Source organism: Salvelinus namaycush, chromosome 3 (genome assembly GCF_016432855.1).
Source record: "Salvelinus namaycush isolate Seneca chromosome 3, SaNama_1.0, whole genome shotgun sequence".
NCBI classification, from domain to species: domain Eukaryota; kingdom Metazoa; phylum Chordata; class Actinopteri; order Salmoniformes; family Salmonidae; genus Salvelinus; species Salvelinus namaycush.
The window spans coordinates 54,452,430-54,479,274 of record NC_052309.1 but is presented as its reverse complement, the minus strand read 5'-3'; the positions used below and the strand labels follow the sequence as shown (position 1 = coordinate 54,479,274).

Genomic DNA, 26,845 nt, shown 5'->3' with positions numbered 1-26,845 from the left:
ATGTGTCGTGGGAAACACTGCTCAGCCTACAGGCACCCAGCCCGCCACAAGGAGTCGCTAGGGAGCGACTCCTGGACGACGCTGGGCCAATTTTGCGCCGTCCTATGGGACTCCCGGGCCCCGGCCAGTTGTGGCACAGCCCGGGAATGAACCCGGGTCTGTAGTAACGCCTCTTTCACTGCGATGCAGTGCCTTAGACGGTTACACCACTCGGGAGGCCCCAGTTTCACCTTTTATATCATAATACTGTATTCTGTTGTAAAGCAGGATGAGGTGATTCATGGGCAAGCTATACTGTATGATTCAGGTTCTGATCAAAGCAACGTGACTCATTCAGAGCCTTTCATAATATGGGAGAGACAGTACAGATAGCCTGGGTTATCATCCTAAAGAGAAACTACCATTGGATCAGGTCTACTGTGATATCAAAGATCCACCACCATATTTTACAATAGATGTGTGGTTCTTTTCTGCATACGATTACGCTTTTCAAGGCCAAACCTACCACTGGTGTGCGTGGCCAAAGATCTCTATTTTCATGTCATCTGACCTGAAAATAGAGCTCTTTGGCCACACACACCAGTGGTGTGATTGGCGTGGAAAAGAGGAATCATAAAGTACCAGGACGTTTTAGCCCAAAACCTGGTTGCCTCTGCCAGGAGGCTGCAACTTGGCTGCAAGTGGATCTTACAGCAAGACAATAACCCCAAGCACATATCAAAAGCCACAAAGAAATTGTTAATTGATACAAAATTAACGTTTTGCAATGGCCATCTCAGTCTCCGGACGCATTGAAAACCTGTGGTTTGAATTGACATGGGTAGTCAATAGGCACAGACAAAGGATATCAAGGATTTAGAAATATTCTATATGGAGTAATGGTCTAAGATCCCTCCCAATGTGTTCTCCAATCTCATAAAACATTTTAGAAAAAGACTCAGTGCCATTATTGTCACGCCCTGGCCTTAGTATTCTTTGTTTTCTTTATGTTTTTTAGTTAGGTCAGGGTGTGACATGGGGAAGGTATGTGTTTTTGTATTGTCTAGGGGTTTTGTATGGTAAAGGGGTCAGTATCATGTCTAGGTGTTTGTATGTCTATGGCTGCCTAGATTGGTTCTCAATTAGAGGCAGCTGTGGTTCATTGTCTCTGATTGAGAGCCATATTTAAGGCAGTCATAGGCATTGGGGTTTTGTGGGTAATTGTCTATGTTGAACGTTTGTTGCTTGTCATTGCACTTACGTCATTTAGCTTCACGGTCGTTTGTTGTTTTGTTTAGTTTGTATTCAGTGTTCGTTTCGTGGTTTTCCTTTCTCTAAATAAAAGAGAATGTATTTTGCACACGCTGCGCCTTGGTCCTCTCTCTCACCCATAGACGATCGTGACAGAATTACCCACCAGAATCGGACCAAGCGGCGTGTAAAGCAGCAACGGGAGCAGCGCATAAAGGATTCATGGACATGGGAGGAGATATTGGATGGAAAGGGACCTTGGGCACAACCGGGAGAATATCGCCTCCCTCGTGAAGAGCTGGAGGCAGCTAAAGCCGAGAGGAGGCGATATGAGGAGGCAGTACGGAAGCAAGGCTGGAAGCCCGCGAGTACAACCCAAAAATTTCTTGGGGGGGGGGGGGGGGGCTAAAAGGGAGTGTGGCGAAGTCAGGTAGGAGACCTGCGCATACTTCCTGTACTTACCGTGGAGAGCGAGAGTACGGGCAGACACCGTGTTACGCAGTAGAGCGCATGGTGTCTCCTGTACGTGTTCATAGCCCGGTGCGGGTTATTCCACCTCCCCGCACTGGCAGGGCTAGATTGAGGATTGAGCCGGATGTCATGAAGCCGGCCCAACGCATCTGGCCACCAGTGCGTCTCCTCGGGCCGGCTTACATGGCACCAGCCTTACGCATGGTGTCCCCGGTTCGCCTACATAGCCCGGTGCGGGTTATTCCACCTCCCCGCACTGGTCGGGCGACGGGGAGCATACAACCAGGTAAGGTTGGGCAGGCTCAATGCTCAAGGGAGCCAGTACGCCTGTACGGTCCGGTATTTCCGGCGCCACCTCCCCGCCCAAACCCAGTACCACCAGTGCCTACACCACGCAACAGGCTTCCTGTGCGTCTCCAGAGCCCTGTGCCTCCTCCACGCACTAGCCCTATGGTGCGTGTCTCCAGCCCATTACCACCAGTGCCTACACCACGCACTAGGCCTAATGTGCGTCTCCAGGGTCCAGTATGCCCTGTTCCTTCTCCCCGCACTAGCCTGAAGGTGCGTGTCTTTAGCCCGGTACCTCCAGTTCCGGCACCACGCACCAGGCCTACAGTGCGTCTCAGCCGGCCAGAGTCTGCCGTCTGCCCAGCGGCGCCTGAACTGCCCGTCTGCCCAGCGGCGCCTGAACTGCCCGTCTGCCCAGCGGCGCCTGAACTGCCCGTCTGCCCAGCGGCGCCTGAACTGCCCGTCTGCCCAGCGGCGCCTGAACTGCCCGTTTGCCCAACGGCGCCTGAACTGCCCATCTGCCCAACGGCGCCTGAACTGCCCGTCTGCCCAACGGCGCCTGAACTGCCCGTCTGCCCAACGCCGTCTGAACTGCCCGTCTGCCCAACGCCGTCTGAACTGCCCGTCTGCCCAACGCCGTCTGAACTGTCCGTCTGTACTGAGCCTGCAAAGCCGCCCGTCTGCCATGAGCCTTCAGAGCCGTCCGCCAGACAGGAGCCGCTAGAGCCGTCCGCCAGACAGGATCAGCCAGAGCCGTCCGCCAGCCATGAGCAGCCAGATCCGTCAGCCAGCCATGAGCAGCCAGATCCGTCAGCCAGCCATGAGCAGCCAGATCCGTCAGCCAGCCATGAGCAGCCAGAGCCTTCCGCCAGACAGGAGCAGCCAGAGCCTTCCGCCAGACAGGATCAGCCAGAGCCTTCCGCCAGACAGGATCAGCCAGAGCCGTCCGTCAGCCAGGATCAGCCAGAGCCGTCCGCCAGCCAGGATCAGCCAGAGCCGTCCGCCAGCCATGACCAGCCAGAGCCGTCCGCCAGCCATGACCAGCCAGAGCCGTCCGCCAGCCATGACCAGCCAGAGCCGTCCGCCAGGCATGACCAGCCAGAGCCGTCAGCCAGCCATGACCAGCCAGAGCCGTCAGCCAGCCATGACCAGCCGGAGCTGCCGTCCCTCAGTCCGGAGCTGCCGTCCCTCAGTCCGGAGCTGCCGTCCCTCAGTCCGGAGCTGCCGTCCCTCAGTCCGGAGCTGCCACCCCTCAGTCCGGAGCTACCCCTCAGTCCGGAGCTACCCATCTGCCCGGTGGCGCCCTCTGGGATGGTCTTCAGTCCAGGACTTGCTACAAGGGTCGCCGCTCCAGAGGCGCTACCAAAGCGGGTATTGACAATGGTGGAGTGGGGGCCACGTCCCGCACCCGAGCCGCCGCCATAATAAGGCCCACCCCGAACCCTCCCCTTCAATGTCAGGTTGTGCGGTCGGAGTCCGCACCTTTGGGGGGGGGGGGGGGGGGGGGGGGGGGTACTGTCACGCCCTGGCCTTAGTATTCTTTGTTTTCTTTATGTTTTTTAGTTAGGTCAGGGTGTGACATGGGGAAGGTATGTGTTTTTGTATTGTCTAGGGGTTTTGTATGGTAAAGGGGTCAGTGTCTTGTCTAGGTGTTTGTATGTCTATGGCTGCCTAGATTGGTTCTCAATTAGAGGCAGCTGTGGTTCATTGTCTCTGATTGAGAGCCATATTTAAGGCAGTCATAGGCATTGGGGTTTTGTGGGTAATTGTCTATGTTGAACGTTTGTTGCTTGTCATTGCACTTACGTCATTTAGCTTCACGGTCGTTTGTTGTTTTGTTTAGTTTGTATTCAGTGTTCGTTTCGTGTTTTTCCTTTCTCTAAATAAAAGAGAATGTATTTTGCACACGCTGCGCCTTGGTCCTCTCTCTCACCCATAGACGATCGTGACAATTATCCTCGCAAGGTGAGGAATTGAAAGGTATTGAAAACAGGGGTGGCAATAATTTTGAGGAAAAAATGTATTACTTGTTAAACAAAATATATTTCTCGAAGAAATTTTGCTAGTATAAAATAATATAAATTTCCCCAAAAAAGTTTTGCATACAATAAAGCTTATTATTTATTTTATACAGTCTTTTTTGCTCATCTTTATCAAGGGTGCCAATCAATTAGTACCTGATTGAATATGCACTGCATTCTGAAAGTATTCAAACCCCTTGACAAACCCCCCAAATTTTCTTACATTATAGCATTATTCTAATATTGATTCAATTTGATTAAATACCCCATAACGACAAAGCAAAAACAGGTTTTTAGACATTTTGGCTAATTTATATATATATATATATATATATATAAAAAACAGAAATACCTTACTTACATTAGTATTCAGACCCTTTGCTATGAGACTTAAAATTGAGGTCAGGTGCTTCCTGTTTCCATTGATCATACTTGAGATTGGAGTCCACCTGTGGTAAATTCAATTGATTGGACATGATTTGGAAAGGCACATACCTGTCTATATAAGGTCCTACTGTTGACAGTGCATGTCAGAGCAAAAACCAAGCCATGAGGTCAAAGGAATTATCCGTAGAGCTCTGAAACAGGATTGTGTCGAGACACAGATCTGGGGAAGGGTACCAAAAACATTCTGCAACATTGAATGTTCCCAAGAACCCAGTGGCCTTCATCATTCTCAAATGGAAGAAGTTTGGAATCACCAAGACTCTTCCACGAGCTGGCCGCCCGGCCAAACTGAGAAATCGGGGGAGACGGGCCTTGGTCAAGGACGTGACCAAGAACCCGATGGTCACTCTGATAGAGCTCCAGAGTTCCTCTGTGGAGATGGGAGAACCTTCCAGAGGACAACCATCTCTGTAGAACTCCACCAATTAGGCCTTTATGGTATTGTGGCCAGACGGAAGCCACTCCGCAGTAAAAGGCACATGACAGCCGCTTGGATTTTGCCAAAAGGCACTTAAAGGACTCTCAGACCATGAGAAACAAGATTTTCTGGTCTGATGAAACCAAGATCGGATCGAGGGAAAGATGAACGGAGCAAAGTACAGAGAGATCCTTGATGAAAACCTGCTCCAGAGTGCTCAGGACCTCAGACCGGGGCGAAGGTTCACCTTCTAGCAGGACAACGACCCTAAGCACACATCCAAGACAATGCAGGAGTGGCTTCGGGACAAGTCTCTGAATGTCCTTGAGTGGCCCAGCCATAGCCCGGACTTGAACCCGATCTAACATCTCTGGAGACACCTGAATAGCTGTGCAGCGACGCTTCCCAACCAAGCTGACAGAGCTTGAGAGGATCTGCAGAGAAGAATGGTAAAAACTCCCCAAATACAAGTGTGCTAAGCTTGTAGCGTCATACCCAAAAAGACTCGAGGCTGTAATCACTGCTAAAAGTGCTTCAACAAAGTTCTGAGTAACGGGTCTGAATACTTATGCAAATATTGGATTTCAGTTGTTTTTTTTAAATACATATGCAAACATTTCTAAAAACCTGTTTTTGCTTTGTCATTATGGGGTATTGTGTGTAGATTGAAAAAAGATTTAATCAATTTTAGAATAAGCCTGTAACGTAACAAAATGTGGAAAAAGTCAAGGGGTCTGAATACTTTCCGAATGCACTGAATAATGAACAGCTACTACTGTAAATCTAAAATATGGGCCTCTTGTATTGATGGCCATGCCCTCTAATGGTGAATGTACTATTTCAATCTATTGGTCCTCTCTGATAGTTACATAAGTCTATCCTGATTGAAAAGGCAGACACAGGCACAGAAAGAGGCAGACATAGACAGACAGAGGCCAGGGATACCACCAACAGGGTTGATATAAGGTAATTGAACATGGGCTATTCTGCTTAGGGATAATATTGATTAGAATAAATTAATTTGTATTTAGTGCTAATGATAGCAGACAGCACAATCAGTGTGAGACAGTTCGATACAACAGGGACACAATTGTAAAAGAACATGATGTACAAATATCAGAAAGGTGATTGATTGAAGACAGGGTATTCTGCATTTCTGAATTAGTTCAAGGCTCACCTTTCCGATCTCACTCTTCAGCTTGTACTGGTTCAGCTGGATACAGTTCTGCAGGAGGAAGAAAACAAAGGGATGACATTAAACGGAATATATGAAAGAAGAGATAGGATGATTCATCCATCTACCATATCCACCTGAGGAGAGAAATAGAACATTGGATGACTCAAATACAGCGTTGGATACATGAACAATATGTTCTCCACCGACTAGCTCATTTTAGAGATGTTATTAGTGATGCCTACGGCCACTGAATTCTGTTTACAGTCATACATCCATTACAGTGCTGTATAAACTGCTTGGAGCTCCATAGCAACCACTGATAATGCATGTAGTCGACAAGGCAGAGAGAGAGAGAGAGAGAGAGAGAGAGAGAGAGAGAGAGAGAGAGAGAGAGAGAGAGAGAGAGAGAGAGAGAGAGAGAGAGAGAGAGAGAGAGAGAGAGAGAGAGAGAGAGAGAGAGAGAGAGAGAGAGAGAGAGAGAGAGAGAGAGAGAGAGAGAGAGAGAGAGAGAGAGAGAGAGAGAGAGAGAGAGAGAGAGAGAGAGAGAGAGAGAGAGAGAGAGAGAGAGAGAGAGAGAGAGAGAGAGAGGACATGGACAGATGGACAGGTGGACAGACAGAAAATAGTGAAAGGAAGGGAGAGGGAAGCTAGACCGCTCTTTCGGGGTCGGGTCGATCAAGAGAGAGAGAATTTAATTTTAAGATCTATTTTATAGAGCATAATACCCATAAAACCTTGCGGTCAAACAGGGAAATGGTTCCAATCATTTTTCCACCATTCATTTTTTCCCATAGGGATTTTTAGAAACACTTCAATTAAGGGCTTGTTTCATGTAGGCTTACACTGGTGTGATGTTTTGAAAACCGAGTAAATTTCTCTAGGACAAGGTGACTTTTATCAATATATTCACCTGTATTTACCTCCAACAAATGAAACGCTATATAGCTGCTAATGAGAGAGAGAGAGAGAGAGAGAGAGAGAGAGAGAGAGAGAGAGAGAGAGAGAGAGAGAGAGATGGACAGACCAATAAAAATTTAAATAAAGAGGGAGAGAAGGAAGGAATAATAATGAGAAAGGTGGGGATTTAAACTGGGTGCTGTTGCTAGCCTGCTCTGTCGGGTTGATCGATAGAGATAGAGAGAGACAAAGAGCGAAAGGGAAAGAGCGAGAACATTGTGTGATTGAGTGGAGTTCCCTCATTACGGTGAGAAAGCTGTGGTTTAGGCTTAGACAGTCCAGATCTTGGGCCCCTGAAACTGGGGCTCTGCACTGGAGCTGTGAGCATGTTTACAGACTGACTGGGGCTGAAACTAAGCCCTGGATACAGTCAATCAATGAATCAAACTTATTTTATTAAGCCCGTTTTACATTAGCAGTTGTCACAAAGTGCTTAACAGATACCCAGCCTAAACCCCAAAAGAGAGCAAGCAATGCAGAGGCAGAAGAGCACAGTGGCTAGGAAAAACTCCCTAGAAGGCAGGATCTTGGGAAGAAATGTAGAGAGGAACCAACTACTGTACACTACAGGCCACAGACACACAGGGGGAGAGGGGAGTGTTCTACCGTGTAATGGGTGAGGTAGTGTAGTACAGCACAGAGGGTGAGGTAGTGTAGTACAGCACAGAGTGTGAGGGGAGTGTAGTACAGCACAGAGGGTGAGGTAGTGTAGTACAGCACAGAGGGTGAGGTAGTGTAGTACAGCACAAAGGGTGAGGTAGTGTAGTACAGCACAGAGGGTGAGGTAGTGTAGTACAGCACAAAGGGTGAGGTAGTGTAGTACAGCACAGAGGGTGAGGTAGTGTAGTACAGCACAGAGGGTGAGGTAGTGTAGTACAGCACAGAGGGTGAGGTAGTGTAGTACTGTACAGTACAGCGGATGAGTGGCGTGTGCCACTGCATAGGGAGAGCCAGAGAGGGTGTGAGTCAAGCGTAGTACTACAAGAGTTATGAAGACACAAACACACAGTGAGACACAGAGTGTAAGGTATGCTACTGTATGTGGAGTGAGATGCAGGAAGTGAAAGTGAGTGAGCGAAAGAGAGAGGGACAGAGAGGGAGAGATAAAGAAAAACCGGACACTGTTGTTAGCCCATTGTGCCAGGTCCAGCTATTGTTTGGCGCATGCTCAGTGACATCTCCACTGCAGTATATACTGTATCTGAGCTGATGGATAAAGAGCTGGGCCATGCTGAAGAACTTAAATCATCACATACAAAAACACGCACACGCACACGCACACACACACACACACACACACACACACACACACACACACACACACACACACACACACACACACACACACACACACACACACACACACAATGACTCAAGACATCTCAATAAATCACCCAGGTCTTCATACATCACAATGACTTACTCCATGACCTCATCATCATCAGAGTGGCCCTGTCCCCTCCCTACATGCTTAGAAAAAATGGTTCCAAAACGGTTCTTGGCGGAGGGATAGGGCTCTACCAAGATTTGTTTTGAACTGAAGAACCCTTTTTGGAAGACAACGGTTCATTGTAAGGCAAAGGGTTCTACCTAGAATCTTTAACATGCAGAGTAGCGTTTTTGGGAAGAAAGGGTTATTTGATGATTCTTTGGAAGATGAGAAGGATTCTTTGGAAGGCAAGAAGGGAGGAAGGCAAGTTCTACATATATATATCATATTTTCCAACATGCGGTATTGCAGGGTGATTTTCAGAATTGTTAATTTAATGTGTTTTGCATGTTTTTATTTTTATTTAACTAGGCAAGTCAGTTAAGAACAAATTCTTATTTTACAATGACGGCCATGCACATTGATTGGCTGATTAATGTTATGCTACACAAAGATAAAAGTTTTTTTTTAACTAAACTAATCTGTTAGTAGTTGGACTTATTGCACCCATTACTGAGATTGTTGTTCCAGTTTAGATGATTGTTGGTAGTCTCAGTATTCAATCTTCCCTACCCTGGCAGTCAGTCTGAATGCAGGTTGCAGGTGATAAAAAATGTCACTTGTTGGATATCCTAACACTGGCTGGATTCCAATAGGAATTACACATCACTTTGCAAGCCAACATAATGCGACTTGCAGGCCAGATGTGGCCTATAAACCAGGGGTTTCCTAACACCACTGTGTAATGGTATAACTAGGCCCTCAACTAAAGGCCTTATGATATATACTCAGTTTATTAGGTACACCCCCCCATTCACTAAAATTGTTAACTCATACAGACAGTGAGTCACGTGGCCGTGGCTTGCTACATAAAGCAGGCAGACAGGCATCGAGGCATTCAGATAGTGTTCGATTGAATGTTAGAATGGGCAAATCGACTGACCTAAGTGACATTTGAGCGTTGTATGATCATCGGTGCCAGGCGTGCCAGTTCCAGTCAGTGGTGGAAAAAGTACCCAAATGTCATACTTGAGTAAAAGTAAAAGGTACCTTCATAGAAAATTACTCAAGTAAAAGTGAAAGTCACCCATATAAAATACTACTTGAGTAAAAGTCTAAAAGTATTTGGTTTTAAATATACTTAAGGATCAAAAGCAAATGTAATTGCTAATATATACGTAAGTATTAAAAGTAAAAGTATAAATCATTTCAAATTCCTTATATTTAGCATTTGTGTTCAGTGAGTCCGCCAGATAAGAGGCAATAGGGATGACCAGGGATGTTCTCTTGATAAGTGCATGAATTTGAGCATTTTCCTGTCCTGCTAGCCATTCAAAATGTAACGAGTACTTCTGGCTGTGAGGGAAAATGTATGGAGTAAAATTTACATTATTTTCTTTAGTAATGTAGTGAAGTAAAAGTAAAAGTTGTAAAAAATATCAATAGTAAAGCACAGATCTCCAAAATAATGACTTTAGTAGTACTTTAAAGTACTTTAAATTAAGTACTTTACACCACTGGTTCCAGTATCTCAAAAATGTCTGGCCTCCTGGGCTTTTCACGCACAGGGTTTACCGAGAATGGTGCAACAAACAAAAAACATCCAGTCAGCGGCAGTCCAGTTGGTGAAAACAGCTTGTTAATGAGGTCGAAGGTCACAAACAGGCAAATAACGGCACAGTACAACTGTGGTGTGCAGAACGCCATCTCGGAACGCACAACTTGTAAGTCCTTGTCACGGATGGGCTACTGCATCAGATGACCCAGAAAGCCATTCCTCCCTCCCTCCCTCTATTACTCCACCTATCCCTCCACTCCCTTCTACCCTCTCGGGGGTGAGAGTTGCTGAGCTGTCATTTCCTTCCATGCATCTCTCCCTTGACACGTCTCGTCCTCCTCTCCTTGTCCATTGATTTCTCATTTCTCCTCATGTCTTACAGGGAGGATGGATATCATGTTCCTCATTTAGTAACTGGTCGAAACAAGTGTACTATGTAGGGAATAGGGTGTCATTTGGGACGCACCTAGACACAGTTATGAATACTGTAGCTCACTGAGAGAATCTCCAACCAAAAAAACATCCTGCGTAGCCTGCTGCTGCATCACTAGTATGGCAACAAAACCATCTCTTTCTTTTCCTTAGTTTACTTAGCATGGAGGTGGAGAAGGGTATAAACTACACCTCCATTTTAGTTCTGTCCCTCAACTCGAAGTGGCCCTGTAGGAGAGAGTGATCAATAGTCTTCTTCCAACTCCTCAGTGAGCGTAGAGACACACACACACACACCTAAGTGCACTGCGGGAGGATGGTGGCCTGCTGAGATAGACATTAGTCAACCCTGACTAAATATCGGGTGATGAGTCAATAATTAGAGAAGGGAGATTTATTGGTGCCACAACGCTGCTCATGCTTTTTCTGCAAAGTGGGAAGGCGATGCTGTCATTGTGGTTGGGAAGTGAGGAGAGAGTGTGGGGGGAGAGAGAAAAGAGATGAGAGATGAGAGAGAGAGAAAAGGGAGAGATTCTACAGGAACATAAAAAATATGAGACAAAGGATGTGGGATGCTATTGTGGATGTGGTTGTAATCATGCTTCTGTGTGCTGTGTTTTGTCTAATACTGGTAAAGTATCTCTGCATTGTTTGTTTCAGGTGTTTCTCTACAGATTACTGTGTTTAATCCTCGGTTTAAAAACAAGAGACTGAAATTAAAGCCACATAAATAAAACTCATGGTGGAGAGGGGGGTATGAGGGATTAGCAGGGTGAAAAATAGAGCAAGAAGGTGCGGAAGGAGAAAGAAAGAGAGGCGAAGCATAGTGACTGAGAGAGAAAGAGACGGACAGAAACAATGACAAACATTGATAAATACTCCACCGCTTAATAATAGAGGAAAAACATGTTCTCTCCATGCCATTATACTGTAGGTCAGGGGTAGGAACTTGATTCAGCCGCGGGCCGATTGTTGTTGGAGCCGATGGTCGAGGGGGCGGGACATAATTATAATAATTTGTACACTGCAAATTGACCACAACTAAGCCAAAAAATACTGTATATATATAATTTCATACCTTGATTACATTGAGACACGATCACATTCACTGAGTGTACTAAACATTAGGAACATCTGCTCTTTCCATGACATAGACTGACCAGGTGAATCAAATCAAATCAAATTTTATTTGTCACATACACATGGTTAGCAGATGTTAATGCGAGTGTAGCGAAATGCTTGTGCTTCTAGTTCCGACAATGCAGTAATAACCAACTGAATCGAGGTGAAAGCGATGATCCCTTATTGATATCACTTGTTAAATCCACTTCAATCAGTGTAGATGAAAGGGAGGAGACAGGTTAAAGAAGGATTTTTAATCCTTGAGACAATTGAGACATGGATTGTGTATGTATGCCATTCAGAGGGTCAATGGGCAAGACAAAAGACTTAAGTCTCTTTGAATGGGGTATGGTAGTAGGTGCCAGGCGTACCGGTTTGAGTGTGTCAAGAACTGCAATGCTGCTGGATTTTTCATTCTCAACCATTTTCCGTGTGTATCAAGAATGGTCCACCACCCGAAGGACATCCAGCCAACTTGACACAATTTTGGAAAGCATTGGAGTCAACATGGACCAGCATCCCTGTAGAACTATCTCAACACCTTGTAGAGTCCATGCCCCTACAAATTGAGGCTGTTCTGAGGGTAAACTCAATATTAGGAACTCAATATCCTAATGTTTTGCACACTCAGTGTATGTCTCTTCTTTTATTCGTGGAAAGAATTTGTGAACACATTTTTATTATATTTACCCCTTTTCTCCACATTTCCGTGGTTTCCAATTGGTAGTTACAATCTTGTCCCATCGCTGCATCTCCCGTACCAACTCAGGAGAGGCGAAGGTCGAGAGCCATGTGTCCTCCAAAACACGAACCCTCCAAGCCACACTACTTCTTGACATGCTGCTCGCTTAACCCCGAAGCCAGCTGCACCAATATGTCGGAGGAAACACCGTACAGCTGGCGACCGAAGTCAGCGTTCATGCGCCTGGCCCACCACAAAGAGTCGCTAGAGCGCGATGGGACAAGGACATCCCAGCCTGCCAAATCCTCCCCGAACCCGGATGACGCTGGGCCAATTGTGCACCACCTCTTGGGTCTCCCGGTCGTGGTTGGCTGCGACACAGCCCGGGATCGAACCCGGGTCTGTAGCAGTGGAGGCTCTTCAGTGAAGTTTCATAAAAATAAAAATAGTGAAACATTAAAAAAGTTATCCTTTTTAGATAAAACTATGCTAAATACATTCATGTCAAAAAAATGATTGATTAAAATACACTGTTTTGCAATGAAGGCCTACAGTAGCCTCAACAGCATTGTCTGGGGTAGCACCATGGTGTAGCCGGAGGACATCTAACTTCCGTCCTCCTCTGGCTGCATTGACTTCAATAACAAATCGGCTACAATAGGAGGTTCGTAGGCCTCACTCCCTTCCATAGACATACATGGTAATTATCACCACTTCCGGAGGACGTCCTCTAAACAATCAAAGCTTTTTCAGTATGATCTGACATGTTATCCATCCAATAATGGAATTAGGATCAGAGAATGAACCTAGTGTGTTGTGTTGGGGTTGTGCCACAGAGCATTATGGGGGTTCTACGTGTTGCTTTGTGTCATTGCTGGATAGAGATTAAGATTGAAGAGTGATAGTTGAGCATTTAGTTGATATTATTCAACTCAAATGTGTTTTTTTCTAATTACAGGAGACGGAGGAGGTTTTCACACTCAGTGTATGTCTCTTCTCAATTATAAATCGTTTTTCTTGGTTTTAGACCTTTATTTTTGTCACACCCTGATCTGTTTCACCTGTCCTTGTGCTCGTCTCCATCCCCCTCCAGGTGTTGCCCATCTTCCCAATTATCCCCTGTGTATTTATACCTGTGTTCTCTGTTTGTTTCCAGTTTATCTTGTTTGTTCAAGCTTACCAGTGTGTTTCCTGTCAGCACCTATCTTTTCCCAGCCTCTCTTTTCTCATCCTCCTGGTTTTTGACTGTACCTTTGCTCCACCTCTGGATTACTGAACTCTGCCTGTCCCTGACCCCGAGTCTGCCTGCTGTCCTGTACCTTTGCCCTACCCCGGATTATCGACCCCTGCCTGCCTTGACCTGTCTTTTCCCTGTTGCTACAATAAACATTGTTACTTCGACAGTCTGCATCTGGGTCTTACCTTGATTCCTTATCATTTTTGTGTCCAGTTAAATTTTCCTTGCTAACTTCAGTAGCTAGCTAGCTACCAGCTTGAGTGTGCTGTTTTCTCCGCCAGAATGGTAGAATGGCCAACACTGCTGAAAATGTGGTGGACTTTTTGTTGAAGAACCCCTTCCATTCTCTGGGGTACACAGAAAAGGTGCGAATTAACAGGGAGCCTTTCATCAAGCCGCCTGTATTGCTGGCCTTGCCTGCTTTTTTGAAAGTCTGAGTCTTGGTCAAAAGGTGGGTACAGTGACCTGAAGAACATTGAGCTAAACGGCAAAACAAAAGCAGGGAGAAGATAAATGCCTACATCAGATTCAACCTTCTTTGAAAAAGCTGCATCGATTATGACAAAGGTCTGCGTATTCAAACTGCGCAACCCAACAAGAAAGTAAGTGTTTTTGTCCATGTTTTTGGCCATGCAAGAATTTGCTTTTAGAGAACACGACAAGAGGGAAAGTTCCACCAACAAGGGCAACTACAAGGAGCTTGCAGAGATTATTGCACGTTACGATGCTTTACTTGCTGAACATATCGACCTTTCGACTGTCTTTTCTGGGATGTCGAAAATAATTCTGAATGATTTGATAGCTACCATCCATTAAAAGTTAGATGAAAGAGAGAGGTTGACGCAGGGCATTTTTTTGCGTGTGCTTAAGTAGGCTTTCCACTTTCCTCCAGTATTTATTTAGCAAAGATGATAACACATAATCACTCCGGACAGACACAAGCAAAAACTCATGACATAAATGTTGCAGCATTAGAAATCTGACATGCTGTATGGGATGAAAACAAGACTATTGTCACGACTCCTACCGAAGGTGGCTCCTCTTCCTGTTCGGGTGGCACTCGGCGGTCGTCGTCATCGGCCTACTAGCTGCCATCGATCCCTTTTCCCTTTTCTGTTGGTTTTGTCTGATTTGTTTCACCCGTTTCTTGTTTAGATTTTGAGTTGGGCTATTGGGCTTGATTATTTTTCCCACTGTGTTGACGTGTGGTAGTGCGTGTTGTTTAGTTACCTGTTTTGGGCATTTGTTTGATTACGCCCAGTTTCGTGGAGAGTACTACTTTTCCCTGTGCGTAATAAAGCGCTATTCTGAACTTTCTGCCTCCTGCACCTGACTCCGCACCCACTACGCCTAGTGTGTTACAACTATTTTTCAGTCTGATCAACTGTAGGCTACTAATAATAGCAGATGCATACAGCCTATGCGCCCTGTCCATCTGGTCAGGGTAGACTAATTGGCAACTTTATGTATTTATAGGCCATTTGTGTGTCAGGAGAAAATGTGAATGTGATCAAATTTAGTTTATATTCAAAATTGTGCTGGCTAGGCTGCCTATACGTTTTTAATCCAAAGTTATTAACTGGAATTAATCAATCAACATCATAGTGATGACAGAGTAAAAAAATGTAGAAGGCCTACAGTTGCATTGGCCTGCATGATGCAAACATGCATAAAGCAAGCTCAGCCTTGTGAGTTGTATTGTCTATCAGTTGTCATCTATGGTTGTCCTAATCTAATCTAAAGTCGTGGATGTCGATTATGGCAGCCCCCCACACCTCTTTGATTCAGTTGGGTTAAATGCGGAAGACACATTTCAGTTGAATGCATACAGTTGTACATCTGTCTAGGTATCCCCCTTTCTCTTTCCCTTAAATATATATGAACAAATATAAGGTAGCTGCAGTTTGACAGGGTTTTCATCACCCCCAGGGCCAGGAGTTTTCCCAGGAGTTTTTTTAAAACCATCATAGCCCATAGAAAACCTTTTTACAACTGATTAATCACTGTCATACCTTATAGGGTCCAGAGTTTTCCTAGTTAGGTTAGCATATAAGGAAAAACTCCAGGCCCCAGGGGGTAAAAATTGCCCCACCGCTCTGGGACCTATGGTGTCACCAGTCTGCTTGCAGGTGTCAGTTATCGTCAGGTATGTGGATGATCAGGGATTTATTCAGGAACGTTTCTCGGGCTACTTTGATGTGTCAAGTGGGCGAGTTCGCGCAGTCTGTGTTTGACTTGAGGAATTTTCAGATGTCTGAATTTAACTTCATAGAGAAACTCGTTGTGCCAACCTACGATGGCGCAGCTGTAATGGAATGTATCTGCTATTTGTAGAGTCCCCTCCTGTTCCCTGATTAAGAGGTGATGACTACTCCACTCCACTACCATTGTCAACTTTCTCCTGACATGAACTGAAGCCACGTCTCATGTGCCCGCTCAACCACTGGCACATTGGATGTTTCCCCTCCAAGCACTGTGAGTACCCCTATCAATTTTCTCTAATTACTGTATGTAGAGCTAATCACATACACAAACACAAATCACATTATTACACATCAATGATTTTACTCCTTGCTTGGACTAACTCATTCTTAGCTCTTTTGTCTAACTGTGTAGTGTGTTGTGTTATTGTTTTTTGTCTTCACAGTCAAATCCTGTCCTGCACTGGTCAAGCCTCTGAACACTCATGCCTCATACCCTCATTCAATCACTGCTGTGATCCCTTTCCATCACTGTGTAAGTAGCCCTCTCGTAAATGTCTTTATTAAATGCTTTAGGTTAAAATAATTAGTCTTTGACCATTTTTGAAACACACTTTGTCATCTCCCACACCTATACCGTGGGTCTCCCATCCTCCTCAATTTTTCAAGTCACCAGCCTCCACTTGTCTGTAGTGATGCCTCTAGCACTGCGATGCAGTGCCTTAGACCGCTGCTCCACTTGGGAGGCCCGGTGAAGACATTCTTTGCTGAATTTCTGGTGATTTTAGTATTGTTTGACTAAAAACAATCACCCGTGGGATGGTTTGAGGTTTCGTCAAAAATGCTAAAATAAGCAGGAATTCAGCAGAAAAATTGTTTCATTTAGGGAATCTGTTCACCAAGTATTCCCACGAATGGATATCCACCTGTTGCCGACCCCTGTCGTAGGTTATCCATTGTGAGTGAGGTCAGAAGCATTTCCTGGTTCCTTGTCAATCAGCACCGCTACAGCCTGGATGATGCTAACCTCTGCATACCTCCACAGAATGCACAGCGTGAACAACCTGTATGCGTCCCAATTCACACCCTATTCCCTAAAAGTGCACTCCTTTTGACCAGAGACCTATGGGGAATAGGGTGCCATTTGGGACGCATCCTAAGCCCGGATTCTGCTAACCTTTGTGCGTCCCATATGACACCCTATTCCCTATATAATGCACTATTTTTGACCAGAGCCCTGTGGGTCCCAGTCAGAGGTAGGGCACTAGGGAATAAGGTGCCATTTGAGACAAACTGACAGCCAGAGCCAGAAAGAACCCTTAAACTGCTCATTCCCACATTTGTATTTCTGAACAGTCTCCATGTGTCAGTCAGAGTGGCTTGCATGTCATAGCAAAGTAGGATACACTCATCTCCCTACCTGACAGTTCTACTTCCTGAACTGAAAAAAAGAGAGGAAAACCAACCTTTCATTAAAAAGAGTGTCTTTCAGAGAAGAGCTGGTGGAATACACTCAAGTTGTACAACTGACGTACAACACATTTGGCATAATGGTTGTGATTCAACACAGAGTTTTTCTTGAACAAAAATAAGTACACAAGGGTTGTGCAGACAAAACCTCTATCACAAAAATATACGATGTTTCATAACGATTGTGACAAATTCATTTTACATCAGTTGTGAAACCTAATTGTGGACAGGTACTTAAATGTAAGAAATAGTCTATATACTACACTGGTTATTCCCTTCTCATTCCATGTCCAGACAACCAACTCCTGAGCCTCTCTATACATAAAACACCATGTCACTTTGAGTGTTTACCAGGGGGCTGGTATAGAGGAGGATGTGTCCCACACAAGGTAAAGCGGTATTGACTAACAGTCATGATCCCTTCTCCTGCACACACACACACACACACACACACACACACACACACACACACACACACACACACACACACACGCGTGTGACTTGATTGCACCTACATGTCAGTGAGTGAATCAGGTACCTGCTGAGCTCACCGATGTGACCAAGCAACCACATGTTCTTTATGTAATTACCCTAATTCTAATACAACACTCAATAATGATGTGAAGACTGATGTACTCTGACATTCACTAATTCTCCAAAGATACATTTTAATGGGAAGAAAATGACAGAAAGTCTCAATTGAATGCATGACTGGAGATTTGTATATATTTTACCGGTAATACACAATTCCCCACAGTATTGCAATTGGATCCACTTGGGTATTACCTATTAGGTACATGATTTGGATGCCAGTTCTTGAGTGTATAGTCGAAGAGTAAGTGAAGTAAGTCTTCATCCCAAATGCCACCATATTCCCTATTAAGGGGACTACTTTTGACCAGGGCTCTAGGAAATAGGGTGCCATTTAGTACGCACTCTTGGAGACTATTTCCTAGTGCTCTCTCACATGAGACCAGATGGTAATTCAGCTAGAGGCAGAATATTCAAGATGTAGATTACAGATTTCATGTCCCCGAGCATAGCACTGATTCATTCAGAGCACACATGTAGGCTACACGCACTGCACACACACACACACACACACACACACACACACACACACACACACACACACACACACACACACACACACACACACACACACACACACACACACACAAATGCTGTTAAGACTTAAGCTCTAAGAGAGAGAAATCTCCTGACCTGACCCCTCTGTCTGACTGACCGCTTAGTGGCACATCACACGCGGGACATTCACTTTCTATCTGATACAGAAACAGAGGTCTACTTTGCATTAAAAAGCACGAGTCACAATTGCACGATGGACCATACAATCCTACTCATTCAATGTCTGAGAACCCTGGTCACAACACGCACAGCTAAAACCCTCACGCCAACCTTGACTGCAACAAGGAGAAAATATGATTTTTTTTCACTAGTTGTGGCTCGTGTCCTCAACATTTTGTATTTTATTCTATTCATCCTTTATTTAAACCCAGATGAATGTGAACCTCTTGATATTCTGCCAGATGCTCTACCACTTAACTATGTCTCCAAACCCCTTATAAACATAACAGTTAGTCCTCTTAATCCAACTCAATTTATTCCAGAGGAGCAATAATAATGTTTATTACATTTATTTTTTATTTTTTTTATTTTATTTTATCCCCTTTTCTCCCCAATTTTCGTGGTATCCAATCGCTAGTAATTACTATCTTGTCTCATCGCTACAACTCCCGTACGGGCTCGGGAGAGACGAAGGTCGAAAGCCATGCGTCCTCCGAAGCACAACCCAACCAAGCCGCACTGCTTCTTAACACAGCGCGCCTCCAACCTGGAAGCCAGCCGCACCAATGTGTCAGAGGAAACACCGTGCACCCGCCCCCCTCGGTTAACGCGCACTGCGCCCGGCCCGCCACAGGAGTCGCTGGAGCGCGATGAGACAAGGATATCCCTACCGGCCAAACCCTCCCTAACCCGGACGACGCTAAGCCAATTGTGCGTCGCCCCACGGACCTCCCGGTCGCGTCCGGCTGCGACAGAGCCTGGGCGCGAACCCAGAGACTCTGGTGGCGCAGCTAGCACTGCGATGCAGTGCTCTAGACCACTGCGCCACCCGGGAGGCCCCATGTTTATTGCATTTAATTGAATTTCTCTCTCTCTCCCTGTGTAGGTGCAGAGTCAGTTCTCTCACCTCGGCGTCTGAGATGGAGACCCGTTTGGACTCCACGGTGGGTCTGCGTACCACACGGGGGGAGACGTGAGCCCCTCCTGACCTCCCAGATGGGTACGTGCCCCGCTCCTGTAGCGACAGCTTCCTCCCTGAGAGGTGTGGCCGCTGAGCAGGGCCCTTCTTAGCTCCTCCTTGCTGAGCCCCAATCCTCACGCCATTGGCCGGTGAGCCGCCCGTCTCGGTGGTCGTCACAGTCACGGTGGCCATCATGGCGGTGAGGTCACTGCGGTCAGGGGTCATTGGGTCGGGGTCAGGGCTGAGGCCGTCCCTTCTGCAGCCCGGGTCGGAACTCATCGCCATCACTGGATGGAGGGATGGGGGAGCGCAGGACGAAGAGGAGGTGAGAGCCCACCAGCATCAACGTGGTGTGGGTCTGGGCCAGCCTGGGGGAGCACTGGATCTGCAGGGAACCGAGAGAGGCGAGAGGGATGAGTTCATATAGAGAAAATGATTTTAATTTATATTTCCATTTCACATTTCTTTACCCGGGAAGTCCCATTGAGGTCAGGAGACCTCTTTTCCAAGAGCTGGCCAAGATGGCAGCTCAATAAAAAGCCATAGATCAAACACACTACTATGGCATGGATATCATATGATCTGAATGATATGGACATTGATATTGTATTATGTTCCATGACTAACAGGTAAGTGATAACAACCAGAACAATGTAATCTACCCAAGAACACGTATCACAATATACTGCGTAGTTTGATTGAGTCAAGTTCACACATCTAAAAGGTCGCACTGTCATGTATAGGCAGTTTATGACATTGTGCTCTGAGGACAGCCAAGGTAAATAACTACTGTAGGACGGTGTTTTGTCATCCAGATCTCTCTCTCTCTCTCTCTCTCTCTCTCTCTCTCTCTCTCTCTCTCTCTCTCTCTCTCTCTCTCTCTCTCTCTCTCTCTCTCTCTCTCTCTCTCTCTCTCTCTCTCTCTCTCTCTCTCTCTCTCTCTCTCTCTCTCTCTCTCTCTCTCTCTCTCTCTCTCTCTCTCTCTCTCTCTCTCTCTCTCTCTCTCTCTCTCTCTCTCTCTCTCTCTCTCTCTCTCTCTCTCTCTCTCTCTCTCTCTCTCTCTCTCTCTCTCTCTCTCTCTCTCTCTCTCTCTCTCTCTCTCTCTCTCTCTCTCTCTCTCTCTCTCTCTCTCTCTCTCTCTCTCTGAGAAGCTGATTGTTCCAGCAGGACCGGCCAGCAGATTAAGTCGTCCAAGCGTGTGTGTGCCGTATGTGTGTAGTTGTCTAGGCATGGGTGATCTAATTTAAATAAATGACCCTGTGATGAAAGTCAATCTAGGCCCAGCACAGTTAATTATGATCCATTCCTCTGGACATGCCCCTACTGTGAGTGTGTGTGTGTGTGTGTGTTAACACAGCTCTGATCAACAACATCCACTTTCTCATGCAATTACTCTGACTGCGCGTGTGTGTGTGTGTGTGTAGGTGTATGTGTGTGTGCTTGAACCTGTGTGACAATCACAGCAGATCTTTGTTCATTTGTGAGCCCTTTTATCACAAATGTAAATCAGGGAAGTAGATAGCCATAGTGAGCTGGTATCAAAGCAAGGCTGTGCAGCCAGTTGGTTGATGTGTTGTTGTCTCTGCAGATGAGAGAGCACAGATATGCAAAGTGGACCAGATCTACTCCATCCAGTTATCCATCCAAAGGCCAGGGAGGGAAGAAGATCTGACGAGAAATCTCTCACATTTACAATCCTTCCATCTCAAAGAGCCCTTCTACATCTATCTTAGTCAGGGAGTAACACACACACACAGTGAGTAATGCACGCACCCACACACGTACACACACACGTGCACACACACACACACACACCTCCTTCGTGAAAAGCTGCTCTGGGAAGGTGATTAATGCTTTTACCTCCAAGAGCTCAATGTGTCCACCTCTTTAGGGTCGATAGTCCAGAGAAAGGGGCTTGATTGGATATAAAATGGTGAATCTATTGACAATAACCTTTGTGAGGAGTTTCAGTTGTCTGAATATCAATACTCTTTTAGAGGTTCCATTAGAGTAGTGAAATGGGACATCGTCGTCTTCTGCTATTCCTGAGATTTCTATCCGTTTAGTTGGACTCAGAGTGCCTTATATTCTAAAATAACTGAGTGCTCCAGTTTTAACTTGGGTCAAATGATTTCATGCCGCATTTTATTTTTCACCAGGGCAGTCTTGGCTCCATGTCAATTGGAGTCTTTTCACAGAAACATACATGTTTGATTTTATCAAGTATCACTGCCTCTCTCTCACTCACAACAAGCACGGCAGGACACACACATATCAGGGGGGGTAAATAAATATGGCGTTCTCTTCTCCACAAAGGGGAAGGCAATTTGTTTCCATCCCTGGAGGGATAACAGTCAGGGCTTATTGAAATAGAGAACTCTGTGCTTCAGCAGACAAAGTGTCCATTTAAGTGTGTATGTGTGTGTGTGTGTGTGTGTGTGTGTGTGTGTGTGTGTGTGTGTGTGTGTGTGTGTGTGTGTGTGTGTGTGTGTGCGCACGAATGGGGACAACTGTGCAAACATTATGTTAAATTGGCATACATTATACCACAGTGTAAGACTGGCTTATGTTGAGTCTAGAAATTAGCAGAAGGTGTGTGTGTGTGTGCCCACATGAAAAAACACTTCAGCTCAATATAGAATACTATAGTACTTAGAATTCTGAAGTAAACAGTAGTATACTGTTCTACACAATGTAGTATACCTTGATCATGTGTAGTACTTACTGTAGAATTTTGTAGTATACTGTAGAATACTATAGTGCACTACAGTCCACAAAAACACTACAGTAATTACTATAGCGTATACTATAGTATTTAAAAAATAGTATACGATAGTATTTGTTCATGTGGGTGCCAGCATGTGTACGTGTGTGTGCTTGCGTGCAAGCGTTTGTGTGTATGTGTGTGTGTGCGTACTTGTCGACCCCACCGTGACAGTTCCCTCACAGTGGGCGGGCAATCTCAGTCCTGGAGGGCTGGCTGCTTGTTGCCCCTGACAACCATTAATGTGGAGGATATTGACAACGCACACATGAATTCAGCCAAAATATTACAGCTTATAGCTTCCAATGTTCCCCGGTCTGATAACTGTTGCTCTACCTAACAGCCTTTTAATTGATTGTGATGATGGTTGAGGCGGAGAGGAGTGGCGGACGCAGGGGAGGGAGGGAGAGAGTTAGAGACAAATACCATTGACTCTTGACCCCATTGAAAAGCCACTTCCTGGTATTAACCGTTCTCTATTAGCCAACCAGTGATTAACTGATGCTACAGCAGCACTCTACTCTACAGGAACCATTCATAGGAACTGAGCCTATCAGGGAATGGCATTCATATGATGTCAGGGAGAGAAAGAGTTCTAAGCAAGAGGATGTGATGACTTTTAATAAACAAGAGGATGTGATGACTTTTAATAAACAAGAGGATGTGATGACTTTTAATAAACAAGAGGATGTGATGACTTTTAATAAACAAGAGGATGTGATGACTTTTAACTTCTTGAGAATACAGGGGGTGCTATTTTCCCATTAGCATAATTTGCTCAACAGATTAAACTGCCTCTTATTCAATTATTGCTCTTACTACATGCATATAAATAATACCATTGGAAAGAAAACAATCTCTAGTTTCTAAAACCGTTTCAATTTTGTCTCTGAGTGATACAGAAGTCATTTCACAGCACTTTCCATGACCAAGAACATAAAATCAAGATGTGTTATGCTGGCTTCAAAGCTCTGCCTATATATGGTCGTGCCCCCTATGACCCGAAACACACCTCATTCGCCTTCCTCTGGGTGTCAAGAGGACGTCAGAGGAGAAATTCTTTGTTTATCTGGTACTGACGTGAAATAAGACCTATTTCTTTGGCGTGACCGACAACTTCCGGTTTGCTGATTCGCACGAGTTGGAGCTGCGATTGTGTACTGTTTTGCTGGCGTTATGGATGAAAACTATCTCCGTGTCGAATTTTGTTTGATACATGTGACCATATCATCGTAATGTATGTTTTTTCAATATAGTTTAATCAGATTATTTGAATTTTTTTGGGAGTTTTGCGGTGTTCCGTTGTCACAATTTATTTACATTTGAGAGATCTGTGCCACTCGACCGGTACCTGTGCTAAATGGAGTGGGAAAGGAAGATTTCTGAACGGAACCAACGACTCATCTTGACAAAGGACACTTTGATCAACATTCTGATGAAAGATCAGCCATAGTAAGACCCAATTTACGATGTTATATCATATCTGTTGTGCATGTGAACTGGCCGTGGGCGCCTAGCCGAATCTGCCTTGTATAGCTATGCTAATTTAGCGCTACATTTTGTTTTCGTTATAAAACATTTAATAAATCTGAAATATTGTTTGGATTCACCAGATGTTGGGCTTTCAATATCTGTACGCTGTGTATTTTTCTGAAATGTTTTAAGATGAGTAATTCGTTATATGACGTTGGTCTCTGTAATTGTTCTGGCTGGGTCAGCACTATTTCAGATTGCAGCTGCAATGTAGAACTGTGATTTATACCTGAAAAATGCACATTTTTCCCAAAAAAAACTATGCTATACCATAAATATGTTATCAGACTGTCATATTATGAAGTTGTTTCTTGGTTAGTGGCTATATATATTTTTATCTAGTCGAATTAGTGATAGCTACTGACGCAGGAAAAAGCTGTTGGGAGTAAAAAAATCGTGTCCTTTGCTAACGTGGTTAGCTAATAGATTTACATATTGTGTCTTCCCTGTAAAACATTTTAAAAATCTGAAATGGTGGCTTTATTCACAAGATCTGTATCTTTCATTAGGTGGCTTGGACTTGTGATTTAATGATATTTAGATGCTACTATTTAATTGTGACGCTATGCTAGCGATGCTAATCAGTGTGGGGGGGGTGGGGGGTGATCCCGGATCCGGGGTTGAGGCTCGTTAGAGGTTAATAAACAAGAGGATGTGATGACTTTTAATAAACAAGAAGACTGTGATGACTTTTAATTAACAAGAGGACTGTGATGACTTTTAATAAACAAGAGGACTGTGATGACTTTTAATTCTTATTATTTGCAATGACAACCCGCACAGCAAATTTGCGGGTGCTAAAATCTTGGTGTTGTATCTGAGTGTTGATTCAAGTAGGGTTAACACCAGCGGGATTGAAATTGACACCACTTGCAGTGAATAAATGAAGTGTTATTTTAAATCACAATGGAATCACCACCGCGTGGTGTTGTTAATCGGCTGTGTTGTCACTCTCTCAGAGAGAAAAAGACATGGGAGAGGGCTCATTATTATATAATTCCCAGTATGCTTTGTTGCAGGTTGCTTCTTAGAATAGTGAATTTTAATATCTATGTTTCTGCATGCACATTGATCTAATACTACACAAAGATAAATAACATACATTTTTCTAAACTAATCCAATCTGTAAGTGGTTGGACTTATTTCACCTGTTTTTGAGATGGTTTTTCCAGTTTTATGGTTTAGGTAGTCTCATTTATCAATTATCAATCAATAACTGTTCTGTTCAGAAAGAAATTAAATAATTCAGAATAGCCTGCTACACCATGAAAATGCCCATAATTTAGCCACAGAGGATCAACAGCTTATTTAAAAAATAGCCTTGCTGTGGATTGTGTGTAGCCCACTAACAAGGCTTAGCCTACAGTCGGTAATGCACGGCAAATCTGTCAGTGAACAGCATGAAGACAAAACAGGCCTTTTGCAATATTTCAAATATTGGAAACATGGCTCCTGCTGAAAAGAAAAGACTCTAATCTGTCTGCTGTAGACTAACAAAATATTTGATCAACTTCCAAATATTGTTTTGCAAAGTAAAACAAGAGCGAGATATAGGCTTTTGGCACAAACGCTTCGGCCATCACCGATGAGTGAGCTGCGCATCATTGGGTGAGTCAATGAAACTGAAAAGCATGTTTAGGACTATAATTTCCTCCTCATATTGTAGCCTACAATATGTCTCCACACACCTAGGCCTAGGCTATTGATGGATTCAAGGTAGTTTCTATTTGTCTCATATTCTCAGTTTGTCAGTGTCTGCCATTCTGCCAAACGCATAAAATGCGTTTCTAAAAAGGTCAAATGCGATGATATGCACGCAATGCTTTATTATAAAGGCGATTTTTCCCCCTCATGCGTTCCAGTACCCCAGATCACCCCCCTCCATTTTTGTTCCATTTTTGTTCCGGCACCTCCCGATATACAAATCAAGCACTGCTTGGCAGTCATTCTAACTACAGTTGCGGGTGATTAAAAGTTTGAATTGTTGGCTATCCTAACTCTAGCTGGATTACAATAGGAATTATATAACACTTTGCAAGCCGGCATAATGTGACTTGCCGATGGGGCCGCAAACCAGGAGTTTCAACTAGGCTGTCGAAGTAAGGTATTGTCATAAATAATATACTTTTTATGATCAAATATTATGTTAGGCACTCAATTGGTGAAGGCTACAGGACTGAAAGCCATTAAATGCAACAATCAAGTTTCTGTCACTAGCAAACACAGTCATGGGTGGTACTGGTACAATTAAAATCACTCGAAAGGCACCCTGGGGAATAAATATGCAAATAAGGCTTTACACTCTATAGTGTTAAAACAACTACCCAAAACACGTTACTAACAAGTTCCCTAACATACCTTAAGGGAACTCTGAGACGGGAGCCGTATGGTTAGTGAAGAAAGTCCCATTGCAAATGTACGGTCCCTTACCTGACGTCTTACGACGTCGCAGAAAATCGCGGACGGCGTCGGGCCGTGGGCGTCGGAGAGCTCTTTCAGGAAGTCACTCAAAAAAACGTCTCGGACTTTCGGTTTCCGTTTTATAAAAATGACAAATTTTTGACTTTTTTCTGCATTCTCGAAAATTCCCACAAGAGGGAAAATAAATCATATTGCAGGCGCACGAGCACGTGGCAAACGAGCGCGGCCTTTTCTCCTAAACGGAAAATATTTAGAAGACGAAACTCGGCGAGCGTAGGTTTGGAGTAATGGGCAGTTGGCCCCGAACAAGATGGCGTCGAGACCTCGGCGCTTTTTGAGTTATGGCCATTTTTCTGGGATTAAAGGGTTAAAACGCAAGTAGGGTGCTAATTTGACCGCTTCATGTCAAAGTACATAAGCATACGGTGTCAGGAAAAAAAGAACCAGCCATTTATCTATCGTAATTTAAGAGAAATCGTACATTGACCGTTTGGTGATGTTCACAAAGAGGAATTTTTTTTTCAAAAAATTCACAGATCCAGTTGCAGTGTGTTCAGACGTACATTTTTAAAGTGGGTCTCGAAGCTCTGCGAGAATCCTGTGATTTTATATGATTTTATGAAATAACACACACTCATTTAACCCTCTTTAAATAAGTCAGTTCTTAACATAAAGACTTAAAACTCAATATTATATAAGAGCCTACGCCAAGGAGGGT

At 44.6% G+C, this 26,845-nt stretch overlaps 1 protein-coding gene across 1 annotated transcript in view; it reads right to left on the bottom strand.

Annotated features, from left to right (window-relative positions):
• LOC120043916 (calcium/calmodulin-dependent protein kinase kinase 1-like) overlaps window positions 1–19,634 on the bottom strand; it is a 96,053-nt gene extending 76,419 nt beyond the window's left edge. The window contains exons 1-2 of the mRNA XM_038988519.1: window positions 19,356–19,634; window positions 6,053–6,100 (exon numbers count right to left, since the gene is read on the bottom strand). Coding sequence (XP_038844447.1) covers window positions 6,053–6,100; window positions 19,356–19,634 — 327 coding nt within the window. The remainder of the gene's footprint in view (window positions 1–6,052; window positions 6,101–19,355) is intronic.
• Window positions 19,635–26,845: the final 7,211 nt, after the last annotated feature.